The 17,410-nt window shown below is 40.4% G+C and overlaps 1 protein-coding gene across 5 annotated transcripts in view; it reads right to left on the bottom strand.

The window, feature by feature from the left end:
- TMEM132C (transmembrane protein 132C) overlaps positions 1–13,255 on the bottom strand; it is a 211,321-nt gene extending 198,066 nt beyond the window's left edge. For 4 of the 5 annotated variants that reach the window (XR_010825611.1, XM_066979271.1, XM_066979272.1 and 1 more), the window contains exon 1: positions 11,876–12,307. Coding sequence is in view for 3 of the 5 variants with exons in the window: in XM_066979271.1 (XP_066835372.1) it covers positions 11,876–11,972 (97 nt within the window). In the remaining 2 variants the exon portion in view is untranslated. Of the gene's footprint in view, positions 1–11,875; positions 12,308–13,052 lie in introns of those variants that run through there. The other variant, XM_066979274.1, reaches the window with a different exon arrangement.
- Positions 13,256–17,410: the final 4,155 nt, after the last annotated feature.

Raw genomic sequence — 17,410 nt, 5'->3', positions numbered from 1 at the left:
ACACTAACATCCAGGAGTACCTAGAGCAAGTTGAAGCCAGAAAGCACTGCATGAACAATTAGTCGATAAAGCCATAGATAAAGTAAACAGCTGTTCTGCTCACAGAGCTTCCACCAAAATGTCAGAGCTTCTCTCTGTGCCTCCTGAAACCCTGTGCAGGGCTACAGCAAGATACATGATAGAATAACTGAAAGCTCTGGGTACATTTTATTATGTTAGTTTTCACCCAAAAGAAAAAAGAAAGCAAGGATAAGTACATTTAACTTGACTGTTACAAGTAAAGGAGTTTATCTGGATTAAGTATCTTCTGAATTATTTGAACGCAGATGCCAATGAGTTGTTTTAAACATTCTCCCACGAAGGACACTGAAACAGTGTTTTTCAAACAGTATTTACCACTTATAAACAGACTAATTAACAGAAAAATATTTCCAAAATCGTTTCAACTCTGACAGGGTCTAGCAGTGCCAAATGAGATCTGGCATCTTGAACTAGTTCCCCTCTTCCAGCAAATGAGGATACATAAATGCTGCAAAAGAATACAAAACTGTTCTTTGCCCATGAATAGCACTAAAAATGTCCTCTCCATCCAATCTGTTTCACTTCACAGGGAGAGAAATTGCATGGTAAAGTGAGGTATACTGCAGATACTGTACCTAGCAGCCATGAATTATTAGATGCATACAGAGCAATATACATGTGGGCTGAGATCTGAATGAATGGTAAGCCTCCTACTGAAATATGCAGAGCCAGGGTTTCGCATGCAATGTATAGGGCATGAACAAGTGCCCATGGAGTAGGATTTGCTTCATTACAAAAGAGCTAGAACTTGAGATAACAGCTCATGCCAGTGTCTGTATTTATTCACATACAAGTTCTAACACTAAAATTGAATTTTTAGTTTCAGAAAAGTCCATTCATAAAATAATGAATTACAAAACTCGAAAGAAACTAATAAGCACTGGTGACCCAAGGCTTCAATTTGACGTACTCTTCTCAAATGTTAAGAGGCTATGCACAAGAGCCACACAGTACAAGAAAGCTCAGAATATTCCTAACATTTAGATGGGTCAAACTAACAGTGGTCTAAATACAATGTACAAAGATGAGACGTCCTCTTCAGGGTCCAGGTCAGGATCCAAAATTGTAGAGGCACTCAGAACTGTAGGTTCAACTCAAACTTCACAAATCTCTGCTACTAACAAAAGTGGACCCTTTTCCTCTTCGTGATTAAAACAAAAACAAATCAATATAAGTACTCTTCAAATAAACTGTTTGCATTTTATGACTCTCCTGAACAACACTGCCTCAAGGCATGATTTTTACCTCAAACCAATTCTGGCATTACAGCACTACATGATCATGTTTAAATGTCATCTGATGATTCCTATTAAAGTGTCACAGTTTTGTCACTACAGCTAATTTAATTCCAAATGAATTTTCAAAACCAAGACTAGAGTTCAATGGAAGCCTGAAGCCTTGAGGAATTGTGATGCTTTGAGCCTGAAATACAGTAATATCCAAATTTAATCTGTTAAGTAGCCAAGGCATGGATCTATGGCTCTTTGAATAACTATATGTAATGTAATAAGGACCTTCCAGATGGATACTGCACTACACATCTTTCCAGATCAGCATTTGCCTTTCCAGACCATCACTCTCCTTTCATCCAGAGTATGTGACGCTCCAAATGAAAAAAACAAAACAAAACAAACCCACAATATACTAAACCCTACTGTTACACACAACTGGAAAAATTTGTTCCATTATCTTGCTGATGTTCCAAAGCACAATACATTAACTTACAGACTCCATCTGGAAATATGACTAAGGAGCACATCCAGTGAACTGGTGAGTACCATCACGTGATATTGGTCTCATATCATGGTAGATATTTCTGGGTAAAATTGAAACAATTATAATTCACATTGCTATCTAATCAATTGCAAAACTTGTAAAAACTTGCAATTTTACCTCAAAGAAAATATTTTTTTTCTACCCACATTATAACAGAAAGGTAATCAAATGCTTTAGTCCTTCCTGTTTTACAGATGAACAAATGAAATCAGAGGTTACCTAAGCACTCACATTTACACACACACAACTGGAGAGAGAACTAAGAAACATGGGAACCCTGCTTACAATTTCTTCTTCCCTTTTCCCTCTAAGATAGAATGACACGAAGACATGTTAAACAAATATATAGAAAGACAGTACCTTAGTTCGGTATTCTTCTAATAGATTTTTCTGACATTATTATTGGGATGATTAGGAACAAGAGAGGCATAAAGTCATTTAAAGCAGTATGAGCTCAATAATATTTCTCACAAAAGACATTCCTTTTTGAACACGTAAAAGAGGAAAATTAGAGTTACCTTGCTAAATAAAACACTTTTTAAATCGTAAGCTTTGTCATGAGAGTGAGATTCAAATATATACAATAAAGATACACCAGGACAAACAACAGAGACTCACCAAGAACAATCACCAACTCATGTAATGTCACATCAGCTTTTACAAGGGGCACAAGCTTTACCCTTCTGTTAGGCACGTGCAGCTCCCTTTGAATATTCACAGCCAGACTGCCTCATGTAGAAATTCACTAAGCAAGCATTTTATAGCACAGAAAATGTGGAGTCCTTTCTAGTCACGTTACCCATACTCTGCATAACTCAAATCACAAATTACAGCTGTACACAAAGAAAATCATCTTCTGTCTGATCAGTCCGTTATTGGACAGCAGGAGCAGTGAAACAAGATCAAGTATCAGAGTACCCACCAGAAGAGCAAAGCAGATTTGAAAAAAAAATAATAAACTCATCCTTGAAAAGGCAGAAGTGCAAGTATTGACAACCTAAATTTACTAATATATTTGACAGAATTGTAATACAAATTGTTCTTCTACAAAATTTTACATAAGTTTCATACAAAACAGAAGCCCTCCTCAGTTTTCATACTCATGCTATTCACATGCAGGTGTCCACCCTCCCTAAGGGGCAGCCAAATTCAATCTCCCTTTTCCCTGATGTTCTCATCAGTGAAAATTAAGAGGCACTGAGATGTCAATATTATATTACCTTCTCCACAGCAGTTATTTATTGTATTTGCTACTCTTTATTTCATGCCAGCAGAGTAATAAGTCATTTGATTCTACAGAGTACAAACAAATATTCTGGATCTTTCTACTGAGATGTGAAATTAAAAATAATTTTTTTAAGAACTGATTTTTTTTTTTTAAGTCAGGTTTAAAAGATTAAAGATGGCTAAGGCATAATTGTGTTCTCTGCCGTAATTGTTTTCTCTCACCAACTGAGAAAATGCTGAAGATGAGTGCATGTACCAAGCATGCTTTAACAGCCCAGTAAATACTGGCCATCGGTCAGGCTTCATTGTCCCAGCACAGGTCCCACTGCATTGTACAGTGATTGTACAAGTAATTCAGTTGCAGACCACAAGAATTAAAGTTGTGAATTAAAACAGAAAACAGCTGGGCCCAACTCCATACCCACTGATGGCAACAGGAAGTTTCTGCCTGATTACAACAGGCCTTGGGGCAGGGCGACATGGTAGCAGGCCTGCTCCCTATTTGTCTAATGGTTTCCTCTTCATATACACCACATCACTTCACAGTCCTTTACTACAGGAACTCATTCCACATCCCAGGATCTGACAAAAACATGCTAGCAGCTGTGCACTTTTATACCCATTCTGCTCAAGCCTGAGTCCTTCTTTCCATCAGAAAGTGACCTAACCCTGCCCATGCTCCCTGTCTAGCTCCCTGATACATTTCTGCTCATTCTGTCATTCCCATCCCAGTCCTGAGACATTTCCTTACACAACCTTCATCTTGTTCTGAATGTTTCTGCCTTTTTGCAGGCCCCTATCCTAACCTCCTCCTGCACACCACCTTCCACAATCAGACCCTTCCCTCTGCTTCTAGTCTTCTTCCTCACCCAAATACCTGACTCTCTCCCATCTGTCCCCAAATTGATTCTTGCCCTTGCTAGTTTTCAGACCACACTTTCCTGCGTCATTCTCCTCCTGCTCACCTTGCTTCCCACCTTAAACTCTTGCTTTTGTTCTTCCTTTATTCCTATGAAGCAATTTCATCTTCCAGTAAGTCCGCCCTGCAGCTAGGAAGGGGGACAGAGCATTGTGAACACAAGGATGGACAGCAACCCTACCCATACCTTACACTTTGCCCAGGTCAGACTTCTGCAGTGCAGATTTGTAACTGCAAGGCAAGTACAGCTCATCCCTATCATGTTATAGGCCTAGTGCAAGGCAATTTTCATAGCATTTAACTGTAACGATGCAACAAGTTTTTCCTTGTTGTGAGCAAATTCATTCCTTCAAGTGTTTCTGACTTGACATCCCATCAAACCAACCTCAGACTTCTTTCAGTGATCTCACAAGACCCCTTTCCTGGGGAGTTTCATAGGAGTACAAGCACTTCTCATAGAAGAGGTCAGCAACTATTTTTAAACAAAGGAAAATCCACACTACCCCTCCTCTCCCTCTACATAGCTCTGTTTTGTAAACCATTGAACTCTTGGCTCAAGTTTTGGAAAGAAAATTTACTCAGTCTGAAGCAGATGCTTGGCATGGAATATTTCAGCTGAAACAGTTAATGACTGGAAAACTTAAATTAAAACCAAACTCTTAATGGCAGTTTTAATAACAAGCAGTGCGACTAGTCCTGATAGTAATAATAGACAAAAAAACCAGTTGTTGATGGCGGGTTTTGGTTTTTATTTTGTCTTTAATTCAACAAAACAATTTAGTCATCAAAAGCACATTCTACCTGCGTGTAGAAATGGCACTATATTAATGTAAACATCACTTATTTATATAGGATCAACAAGAGAAAAAACACCCAATACAAAAAAAATCAAAGCTGCATGGTTCACCAAGTGTTCACTCTCTAACCTCTCAGCGTTTAATATCCTGCATTGGATATATAATGTAAGCAATTCCCATAATCTCTTCTCTTACTGTGTTGTCACATGAACAAATTAAAGCCATACTGCTGTAAGTGTTAGGCTGCAGTACTGTAATCACTTAAGCCATTTCTCCCCAACTTAGGCCTATCTTTTTTTTTTTTCCTGCTATTGCTTATACAAGCAGTCAGTTGATCCCACGGTGATACAAACTTGCCCTTTATGAAAAAAATATTGTATGTGCTTTATCTCCCTGAAGCAGCTTAGAGAGGAATGCTTGCCAGTGCTGGCACAAAAAGAGGGTTGTTCAGTTTGGGCAAGGGCAGAAACCTGGCAGCACCAATTTACATTGGCTCAAGCTGGTGAGGAACTGTACCCTCAGGCAATACAACTGGTTGGAAAATGGAATTTCACAAGGACAGAAACTGTAACATTTTGAAGTTTGTTTTCATTCTCAATGGGAAGAAAAAAGTTAAATCGTTATGTGAAGGTAAAATGCTTTTCAGAAGACATTTGAATGACAAATCCTTTCACAGTAGTCATATCAAGGTGATTCATTTCTGCAATATGAAAACAAATATTATAGAAAAATACTAATGATGTGCTCTATATAGTATCTATGCTATTGTCAATTCATATTTGAATACTACTAGAAAAAAAAACTGTGTTTGCATCTAAATTTTGCTTTGATAATTTTTAAAGGAAACTTTCACAAAGTAAAAAAAGGAAGCTTTTTACCCCTTTCTCCCCATTTTGTTTTGTAATTTTATCAGTTTTTAAAATATTTTTGAAGAAAGAACAGTTCAGCTGATTTTTTTTTTAATCAAGCGAAGAAATAAAGCAATTACCTAAGCAATACAGCATTAGATGTATCGTTGTAGATACATTTCAACATCTGTGATTCTATGTTGCAGTTAAAGAGCAGAATCTAGTGGACCAACCCCTCTGTTGCATCAATATCAGGGGATATCAGCTTACCTTTTATTTACTTAAGACTTCCTCTTCATGCACAGAGAAGCTGACTTTTACATGTGCTCAGGAGACCATTAAGGATTTGTTCTATTCAAAAGCATAAGCTTCTTTTAAAGTGACTTTCCAAAAAAGAGAAGCTCTCCCCTAGATTTTATTCGTATTTAAGTTCAAAGTTTTCACACAAACGTCAAATCCCTCATCATTATATTGTGACTTAGTTTGCCTCAAATTATTGAAAAGGCTAATTCACTTAACAATTCTGTCTTCCCTCGCAGCAAGTTTGCATTTCCCAATCTTAAACTATACAACAAAAAGCAGTGAACACCCAAATGCTGGTAGCAACAGAAATTAACGAATAGAATAGCACTCTGCTAAGTTTATGATAAAAATGACACCATTGCAAAATATTAGTGTCTTTCTACAAAATCTCATCTTCAATAAAGTTTGTAGAAGACAGCTGAAAATGCTGTATGAGAGGAAACAACAAAAAAGGTGCTTGACCTTAGGCATGACACTTGTAACACCACTGGATGGTAAAATCAGATTAAATGCTTACTGCAGTACATAATAAAAGCAGCGTTCAATTAAGGAGACTCATCTAGCCATTTACATCTGTCAAGCTGCTGAAGCTGCAGTCGTAAAAGAACACTTTTGATAACGATAGTGGAACTATGATTAGTATGATCTGTGTTATTCAAGCAAAAGAAGTGCCAGAAGAGGTTGTCTCTGCACACGAAGTTACTGACCCAAGATGTCAGTGATGCAATAGTAAGACATTAGCACATTTCTGAAGTGTAGTGGCAAAGAACCACTTAGTCCAAATGTACTTCCCTAAAGAAAAATTCAGCTAATTGACCGGTGGTGCAAATATGCCTGTAATTTTAGTGATGGGGATGACACTTTGTTTATGGAATACAAGCTCAATAGATTAATATGTTTTAGAACAGCAAAGAAAATAGAAGAGTAAACTTGCTGGGTCATTTCACTAGATAGAACCGAAAAGAAAAACGGTGACCTGAGGCTGTGTATTGACCCCAAAAATGTGAACAAATAGATAAAGAGAGAGTATTTCCATTTACTAACTAAAATAGATACAGGCTTTACTGGAGTAAAATTATTTCCCGAGCTAGAAGCATCCGCAGGCTTTTACCAGATACCTCTAAGTGAGGAGACTGCAGAAGCTATGAACTTTCAATGCACCATTTGTCCGTCCCTGTTTCAAAGGGGTCACATCTGTCACTAGAGCCTGAGCCAGTCCACAGAACACAAAACAGTACAACTGCTTGAAGAGCTGAACACTGTGAAACTGTTTTGCTAGGGTACTGAGTCTGCAAGGAAGGCTGAATAAAATATAAAGGACTCAGGCCTGCAAGAGCAAGTCAGGACAAGAGTTTGACCTAGACAACGGCAGGTTTTCTGGCCAGTAAGTTATTGCATATCACTATGAAGGACAGAGCACCCAAATTTCAGTCAAACACCTAGAGTTAGCATCTTATAGCATCACAGATTATTTTCTGTATTTGTATCACTGTAGCATTTAGATATTAAAAACTAAAAACATCTCCCTGAATAAAGTGGCCAAACCAGGATCAAAAACTAACAAACCAACAACGAGACGAGCACAGTGAACAAGAGCCCAGGAAAGTAAGAAGGAAATAACTGATCAATGTTCAGACAGCAAGGCAGCGGTATTCCTGACAGTGGAGGCAGCATCTGATTCCTGCTAAACAGCTTTCCTTTCACTAAATCCACTCTCCTCTTTGGCATCAAATCCACCCCGTACACACTAAACGTCTCCTTCAAACTGATGGGTGAGTTATTTTTGTCATTCACCCACAGTGTGTTTGCTTTCTGTCTTACATCCTCAGTTTAGCTTTTTAGTATCCATATTAGATGATTTTCTATAGCTGTCTTTACACACTCCTTTGAAGCTCTCTCAACTTGTTACTATATTACTTTACCTCTTTTATCATGCCAGGCTTTTTTGTCTCTCTCACAGCAGCTAGGACACATTTAAGTACCGCCTGTCAGACACGAACTACTGCCAAAACTCTCAGTGTGGCAGCACAAACTGGCATGCAGCGTATGATCAAATCTAAGAGTTTACCAAAAACTTGAAAATTAGAACAGGGCAACAAATCTGACACCTCTTCTGTGGAGTGGTCACACACTGAAGATTTCAAACTTTCCTTTACTTGTCTCCAGACTAACTGCCTTGAAGAGACATGACCCTAACCACAGCTACGAACAACAGCTCTGAGATATTTACTGCAGAGGGGCATTACCTTGAAAACCCTGCCTAGGAAAGTTTGTATGCCAACACTTCTAACAAGTTTACCATTATTTATAGAGCTTCTAGCTATTCGTTACAAGACAACTTTTCAGTGGTGCTGAACCACTGCGTCATCAGTAGAGTTCAAAAATGCAGAACTAAACCCCAACTCTCGATAATCTCAGCGAACATAGCTTACCATTGCTTACTAATATTTAGCAATTTACGAAAACTTAATGCTGTGCTGTTCATTATTTGATTTCATACAAGTGAAAGTTCCACAGCTGGCACAGATACTTAGCTCCACAATTCAGGAGCCAGCCACATATTATGCATTAGAGAAATGATTACTGGTATGACATTTATATCACGTGGTCATGCAATTAGACACATGCTTGAACAGACATTTATAATACAACTGTTGCATATTTCACTAAGTGCAGTGTCTAATAAACCTTAAGATCTGCTATTAAATATGAGAAGTCAGAATATTAATAGCACTGTCTACATTTTGACAGTGTTATATCTTAGATTAGTCACTTAAACCCTGTGCAGTTATAATTTAACTTAATGCAAGTCCCTGCTGTGTTCTTAGCTACTGCTAACATGATGAAATTGAGAAAGAAAATCTAGGAAGCGTTCCATAACACCGAGGTATGTCATGCTATTGATCTTCCAAAATAACGTACAAAAAAGCCACCTAACTGCTTGAACAATTTAAAATTGGAAGAAAATAAAATTCACAATAAAGAGCTTCAATCAGTTCCCACATCACTAACTAAAACAAGATCTCATTACATGATTTTGGTATAAGCAATAGCAGAGCCAAACCAGGTGCTACACCAACCTCTGGATGCACAACTGTGCCTGCATTTTTGTACAAAGGCTATTTGAGCACCTAAAATTCCTGTAACTCTATGCAGATGTAACATCTGCTCACGTTCAATACTCTCTTGCATGCACGTATTTCTCACACAAATGAATCAATCCTCTAGCTCTACATCCCCAAACTCATTTTCAGGACTTAGAATTCTGTATTTCTGGTTTCTACTGTTCTGTTTTAGTTCACAGATAATACGACACAGAATTCCCGGTTGTCTATGCATTATAGAATGAAATAGAGCTGTACACTTGCCTTTACACTTATGGTCCAATTCAAGAAAACAATTAAAAATATCTAACTTCAAGCTCGTGAATACCTCCTATTGGCTATAAAGAGGCTTAAGCACATGCATTAGCACTTTGCTGAAAAGAGGTCATTTCCTGAAGGGAATATATATACACTTGGGATTTACTTGTGTAAATATGATTTCACACGCACTCTCCACCTAGAGAACAGGCATCCAGTAATCGGTATGTAAAGCATGCACGTGTACCTAAATGCGAGAACACTTTTGCACGCTGACTTTTTATACATCCTGGTTTGACTAGAGGCATGGCTTAAATTAAATGCCAAGCTTCTTTCTTGAGATTGAATGAATTAACATTATTAGCCTGATAATAACCACAGCATAATGGCACACTGAGGCCTAAGGCAACATTTCAGGAGAATTTTCTTAGAAATTCAGGCCTGATAGGAGATGCTAATGAGTTCAGAGAAGTAAATATAGCTCTTTAAATAGCAAAGGACAACTTGTCTATAATAGTAAGTTTCTCAGCACATTTACAAACGTTTTCACTTGTGAGCTATAAACTGACTTTCATTTAGTTGGACTTTGGCTCTCAAGAACAATCACTATCCTAACACGCCAACCAAAGGAGTGCAAATACACAAGGGGGGCGCAAATGAAATGCTTGTTAAGGCCTCACAAGGAAACCATACAAACACCTTATTTAATAAGTTTAATTAACCGGCTCTTTTCTAAACCGTACTGTGCCTAGCAATGCTGAGAGGCAAATTCTCTGCTCAGAAGCCCTGCTTTTCTTCCCTGAAGGAAAGTAATATTTTCTCTTTTATTCCCAAAGAGCGCAGCCCAGCAACTCCTAGCAGCTGCTGCTGGTAGCAGCTGGCTGTGGCACCACTGCTGACTTCTTTACAGCACGGCTGAGTCAACGTTGACCCAGGTTCCAGCAGAGAGAAACAGCTTAACGAGGCTGGGTTGTTTATAACCTCTCACTGTAGCACTTTCTCCCCCCCTTAAGAAGCAGCACCTACATATTTCTCTCGTAAAAATATTTTCAGACAGAAAGTGTCCATATATCAGTGCCTAACTCTATTAAGTCTAATGCAAATGCTTATTGGAGAAGATGCATTTGTGACTGTAAAAGCTGCATGGCAGAAGAGAAATATTGCCCTAGAAAAAAATGCCAAACCCTCCTTACAAGTCTTAGTCTCCTGCAGACTCTGAAGGTGAGCATGCGGCTAATAGGATTCTCACCTCCAGACTGCAGCAACCCAAACAAAACCCCATATTTCAGATTCTTCACATCAGCACTTTCACAGCACATTGAGTCACTTGGATGTCCATTAGTTTTAATGTACTATATTAAAATGACTGGCATTAAGAGGCCATGCAGTTTTCTGCCAAGTACTCTGCTTTCCCTACCAAGAGCTTACCACAGTACCAAGTACTCTGTTCTTTCTCTGTTTTTCTTGGGTGGGAAAAGATTTACCACCAATTCTACCTTTGTTTCACTTGAGATACTTCTGTACACATCCTGGCTGCCTCTCCATGCAACCACCCTGAGAAAGAAGTCAGCAGGGCTGGACCAAACTGAACAGTGAAGACTCCTATTAGTAATCTCCTTATGTTAGTCATTTAGCACCACTAACAGCAATGGGAATAAGAGCAAAATATATATATATTTATTGCCCAGGGATGACCACAACAGCTGGAACTGCAAAGACCTTGACAAGTTTCCATCTCCCCAAAAGGCAAGGGGTAGGTGCTGTGTTCAGATGTCCACAACTAACGTGGTCTGAGCACGATCACCAGACATGGAGACACGGCAGTCACCTATAATTCTGCGTAGAAACCTGTTTGGATCCCACCCAATTTGCATCCCCGAGTCGCTTTAGAGCAGACTTGCCTTTGTCCAGGCGACTCTGGCCCAGAAGCCCAGTGACCAGAGGCAGCAGCAGACCACCCAAATGACCTCCTGCGACCACAGCCCACAGCTGGCCATGTAACCCAGATAACGGCCACCTTGCCCAGCCCAGGTAATAGGGCTTCTACCCGTTCTTTAAAGCTACCCCTGTACAACTCCCGCTTCATTTAAAGGATGCTATTCCACGATCTTAACACTGCCACTGCTCCCCTGGTGCCTCGGAGCTTTCCCTGCTGCCCGTCCCGTCCCACGCTGGGCCCGGGCCCCCCACCCCCCTCCCACGCAGAAGGGCCCTTTGCTCCAGGGGGATCTCCGAGATGTGTCGGTACACACCACCACCGCCGAGGCGGGGAGGAAGGAAACTTTCCCCGTTTCCCATTTCAGCCAGATGCAAGCTCGCAAGGTTCTCTCCCATGCACATAAACACGGGGACGGGAGAGAGGGGGGGCGAAACTGTAAGACAGAGGAGAAAGAGAGAGGATTTTAAAAGGGAAAATAAAGGCGTGGAGAGGAGATAAAGGAAATAACGAGGAGAAAGGAGGAACTGAGCCCACACGCCGCGAAAAGCGAGCGGCCAGCCTGAGGGGCTTCACCCAGCTCAGCCCGAGCGCGAACGCGACCGCCCCGCGGCCCCCCCGCTTACCTCCGCGGAGCAGGGCCGCCAGGAGCAGGCTGCGGGCCGCCCGCAGCGGGCTGAGAGCCGCCCGGCGGGGCACGGCGCCGCGGGTAGCCCCCGCCATGCCGCCGAGACGGGGACACGTCCCGGGAGCGGCTCCGGGAGGCTCGGCCGCCGTCGCCCCGCTAGCTCCCCCGGCTCGCCATCGCCGCAGGCACACACCGAGACCCCGCTCAGCACCGCGGGGGGCTCCTGCCCATGCCGGCCCCTCGAAGCCCTGCCCCAGAGCCGGGGGGGGGGGCAGCGGCTGCCGGGACCCCCGGCCCCGCCAAGGAAAACTTTCCGAGCGGAGGGGCTGGGTCGCCCCCCGGCTGCTCGCCGCTAAACACGGGCGCCCTTCGCTGCGGCTCCGCTTCCCGTGCCTTTATCTGGGGGCCGGCAGCAGACGCGCACACACACACAGACGCACTTTTCCCTGAGAGGAGGGGAGCCCAGCCCCGGCGGGGAGCGGAGGCGGTGACCTGCGGGCTGAGGGAGGACCAGCTCCAATCAGGGAACCCACGCGTGCACCGGGCAGCCCGCCCCCGGGGACGGGGGTGCCACCACCACCACTGTCACCACAACCACCACCATCACCACAGCCGGGGGACCCACCCCCCACCGGGGAGCGGGGCATGAGGGTCAGGAAAGCCTCGGGCTGAGGGGCGAGCGCCCGGCACCGGGAGGCTGAGGGGGGAGAGCGGGAACCGGTAACGGTCCTGTCACGGAGAGCGCCCGCGGGAAAGCGCTGCTGAGGTGAGACCGCCACTCGCAGCGCCTGGACCGTGAGGGGAGAAGAGGTTTGCCAAGCCGACATGGCAGGAGAGGAGAACCTCGGCCCGATGGGGGGCCAAGGGCAGACTGGAGGGGCAGGGCACCCGAATGAAGGCACCCCCAGACCGGCTGGCCCTGGGGAGTAGAGGAAGCCCCCTCAGAAACTATGGGCCACCACTGACCTCACATCTTCAGTCCTCCCTTCTCAAGTCCAGGTATAGTGCCAGATATATAGAAAATAAAAGAACATTACCAAAACAGGAAAGTTTACTACACACATACACATCCCTCCAGAAAGAGCAAGAGGGATGCATGACAGATTTTGATCACGTTGGTTTGCGTGCTGTGCCATTACAGTCCACCACTAGTCCCTCAGAACTGCTCAACCCACCTGGATTTCACCCATCTCCAGCCCAACCTCTCACACTTCCATTTCCTTCTGCATAGTTTCATCTTCTAAACATAATTCTCATGCCTCATCTTTATTCCCATCTTTTAACTTGATCCAGATAATCCAGCAGGTATCTTTTCTGATATTTTAATCATAATAGAAAATATTGAGTGCAGAAATCCCCAAAGCAGGGAACAACCTACCCTCTACAACCCTACCCTCTGCTTTTGTCTGAGAAATTAAGCCCTCATTCTTCAGGTGAAGAGTCACAGCCAGTCAACTATGACTGGTTAATAAGCTAAAATTAGTGAAGTTCTCTCCATCTGTTGTCAGGTAGCAAAACAGGTGTCAAAGTTTATCATTAGATATTTTTCTAAATAAAGTGAATAAAGCATATCTATGCTAATTCTATAAAGCCCATTGTTTACACAAGACATTGTTCCCAATTTGATAAGCCAAGTCAAGAAAAACTACTTTAAAATAGGGACTTCTGATGAGGAAGTGATGATGAAGGAGCATGCTTGGGACTGTTATGGTTTACATGATTTTATTGTCATAAAAACAGCTGATTCAAATAGAAAAAAAAATCAAGCTAATAGCAGCTAGTTGAAATACATTAAAAAAAAAAAAAAGTATATCATATGGATGCAATCCTAAGATAATTTTTTCACAGGAATGTAAAGAAACATTTCTCAGTGAAAAAATAATTCAAACATGTAACAGCTATAGCCTTTTCTGCTTGATTGTAAATTCTGTAGACACTACAGATACTTGTTAGAGGTTTTAAATGTAAGAATCCCGCAGTCAACAGTAAAACACAGCAGCTAACAAGCATTTATATCCTGTCTACACTTGAATTTGTACATAATGTGTATACACAATTCATCTGATTTATAACAGAAAGCAGATACAGTCAAGACAAAAGCCTTTCCAAGGCAACTTTTACCAAGGGACCAAAAAACAATGCAATCATCATTCATAAACTACCAACTTTGTTTTCTTTAAATTGCAAAGAAAATTTCAACATAATGTAAACTAGAGGGAATATGAGATTATTTGGAAATATTGACATGTAGTATTATGTGCTATTTATCATAACCAAGCTGGAGTGTATATAACATTATTTGCCTAAAATGTTCTGAAGAAAATTTTGGAAATTCTATGTAGAACCCATTGGCAGCGACTTTCATGGGTAAGAAGTAGAAGTATAGAGATGTCTAAATATAATAGATTTTGCTACAGCTGTCATTATTCCATTGAAATTTGATTTCTTGCCATTGTAGATGCAATATTTTGGAGCCAAAATTGTCAATAGAAGCTATGCCTAATTTTTTAGGCTAGTATGTTCCCTTCAGTAAGCATAAGGAAATATAGAACATTCTCAGGAACAAATAGAATGTGACTTGGCCAAAGCTGACTTCTTTCTTAGGGTCAGGCAGACTCCTAAATTTTTCAAGTGTCCTTCAAGCTGAAAATGCTACCTACATCAAGGTCTCTCACCAACCCCTCTTTAGATTTTGTCAGCCACAATGTTGAAGTCACATGCCAATTCACTGATGCAAACTGAAAAATGAAAGCAGAAAAAAGAATGCATCAAATCAAAGCACATATTGCCATGTGCAGATAGCAATTGATAGGGGAACTCTAAACCCGTGTGCAGAAATTGAGATATTTTGTACAATTTGTATTTTGAAGGTGCACCTGCTGCGTATGCGGCAGTTCTGTATGGTAAATGTATCTCACCAACATTTCTCAGGCAAACACATGATCATGCACTTTGAGGAGTAACATATTGTGTAGGTAACTGAACATTAGAATAGGTACTTACAGCTATCCCATTTGCTATTTTGTTGGACAATAAAAAAGCTATAAGTTTGTCTCATACCGAGCACAGAGATGTGTAACATTCATCATAAAAAGGAAAATAGTTGAAGTACAAGATTTTTCACTTTTTTTTCTTCATGAGAAAACGTGTTCATTTCAAGATAAAAAAAGAGCCATCTTTTGTGCTATGTAGACTTCCAATAACAAAATAAAATCACAAACCCATCAGCCAGCCCTAAGACTGCACTGCAAGCAAAAGTTTGTCAGAAGCAATAATCTGACAGAACTTCAGAAAGCAGATGTTGGGGTTGTGAAGTTGCCAGCAGTTTAACACTCATGACTTAAGTGAGTATAATAGACATTACAGCCTGTGATCTTGGTTTTAATCAGTCTCTAATGAAAACTAATTTTTGACAAATACTCAGTAATTTAGCCAAAAAACATAGGTTGTCCTTGATATATGTGAGTGGTTATGGATGTAATCATTTAGCACTAACTACATCTACTACTTGAAGGCCTGTTAAGCTTGTTTGCTGTTTTAGCTAGCTACGTGTCATTATCCTTGGCACTATATTATACATATGGCTTTGTCTATTCATGTGAATTTAAGCAAGGCACCTACTTTACTCCATAATGTCTTTATGTGTATAACGACATAATGATCTAAAAAGTTTTATAAAGTACATGGGCACATAGCTACATCTGTATTCTAGAATTCTTTAAAAATTAATAGCACTAGGTAAATAAATGATTTTCTAATTTATTGTGTACCTCTCTGCTCACAAATTGTTTGTAATTATTCAGAATTATACTTTTCTTAACTCATTTAATTTAAATATAGAATTTCTTTTTAAATCCTTTGAACGGGGTTATGGCCAGTTCACTGCATCTATGCCAAAACTGCATTCTGTGTTGCTCCATGTATATAAGGTTCCAACAGAAAGTAAGGAAAGGTGGTACACCCCAAATCCTGCCAGACACCTGAGCTCACATAATGGAATAGAGTGAAAAAAATGTTCAGGATTTAGTTTTATGCCATCCTTGTACCTGGGTGCATTATCATCCCTCTTCTGTCTTCCATGCTTTGTGTTGCACGACTTAAACTAATTTTTTTATACTTCAATGTCAGCATTTCTCCTTGAAATAGATATGTAACTTGTATCTCTTACACTTACTCATTTGTGCAGCATGCAGACAGCATGGCATGGGTTCGTATTCAGGACATCTGAAATCTATCTCTCTATCACAGTGCATGGTGTTGTCATCTTTTTGGTTGACAAATGTTTTTATTAAGGCCTTAGGATCACAAGGCACTATTGCTTGCAAAAGGAACCATCTCACCTAGTTACTGTGATATTTTCTAGTTATGCTTGTGACTGTAAGCAATGTACACAATATGTATCCATTGCATGGGTCAAAAATTTGGGATATCACGGGTGTGTGCTTTTCAGTCTTAGTTCTGAAGAGAAGGCTTTTTTGACCTCAAAACATAACTGAGGACATCAAATTTGAGGTATTCAAATCACTGATATAAAAGGGATTAAATATATGGCTTTCTCTCCTACTCTTCAACACTGTTGGCAAAATGAGGTAAACTTTGGGAACAATAGAGACAAAGAAACAGGTGGCTAACAGTTGTTTTAGGTATTTATTGTCTAATTCTATTCACAGATAGTTTAGTGAAGTAAAGGAAGTATCTTTCATCTGACTCTTGACAAATTTATGAGTGAGAAGCTTTAGGGAAACAGGTCCAGGAAAGAAACTACCAGGTAAAGGGAATATCATTTAAAAAAGGACATTTCCTAAAAGACATGTAGGATCTCTGAATTTTTTCTACATTTTAATTTCTGTCTGCAAACGCCTTACCTGAGACAAGAGTTTTAGAAAAGTCGTGCTATCATGCTAGTCATGCCAGATAGATGCAAATTTATTTTTCTGCACTTATATAATAAAGCGCTCTATGTTCATGCAAAAGCTTTTCCATAATTTTTAATAACTAAAGTTTTTGAAGAATCTGATCTTTTTTCTCCATGTGCTAAGGATCTCTATCATAATACCAGCTGTACCAAGTCAGAGCAAAAGTTCACCTGGCTTGTTTTTGACGGAGGCCAAAAGCAGATGCTTTGAGATGAGTACAAGAGTGCAAGTGTGCAGTGACAGTCCGTTCCCAGGCTCTGAAGATTTGAGGTTCAGAGAATTCCTGAGACAACAATCGTATCATTGTCTTTGATGGGTTTTGCTCCTCTGATTTTTTCCAGTTGTTTTTGAACCCTTCTATACTTTAGACGGGTTCAATCCATAAAATTGGTATCTGTTCTAAGGCAAATACCAGTGTTTTTATACATAAATAATGATGTTGTATTCCTTAATTTTTTGATTCAAAAACAGTGAAAAATATAGAACTACATATATAGTGTATATATAATAGTATAAATTTTGTTTTTCAAGATGTCCATAATTACAGTAAATACTCAAGTTACCAGTAACGTTTGGGAGTATTAGCTTCCAGAAACATGAAATGTAAATACAACTTC

Source organism: Anser cygnoides, chromosome 17 (genome assembly GCF_040182565.1).
Source record: "Anser cygnoides isolate HZ-2024a breed goose chromosome 17, Taihu_goose_T2T_genome, whole genome shotgun sequence".
Classification (NCBI taxonomy): domain Eukaryota; kingdom Metazoa; phylum Chordata; class Aves; order Anseriformes; family Anatidae; genus Anser; species Anser cygnoides.
The sequence above is the reverse complement of the archived record's forward strand: the minus strand, read 5'-3'. Positions and strand labels throughout refer to the sequence as shown.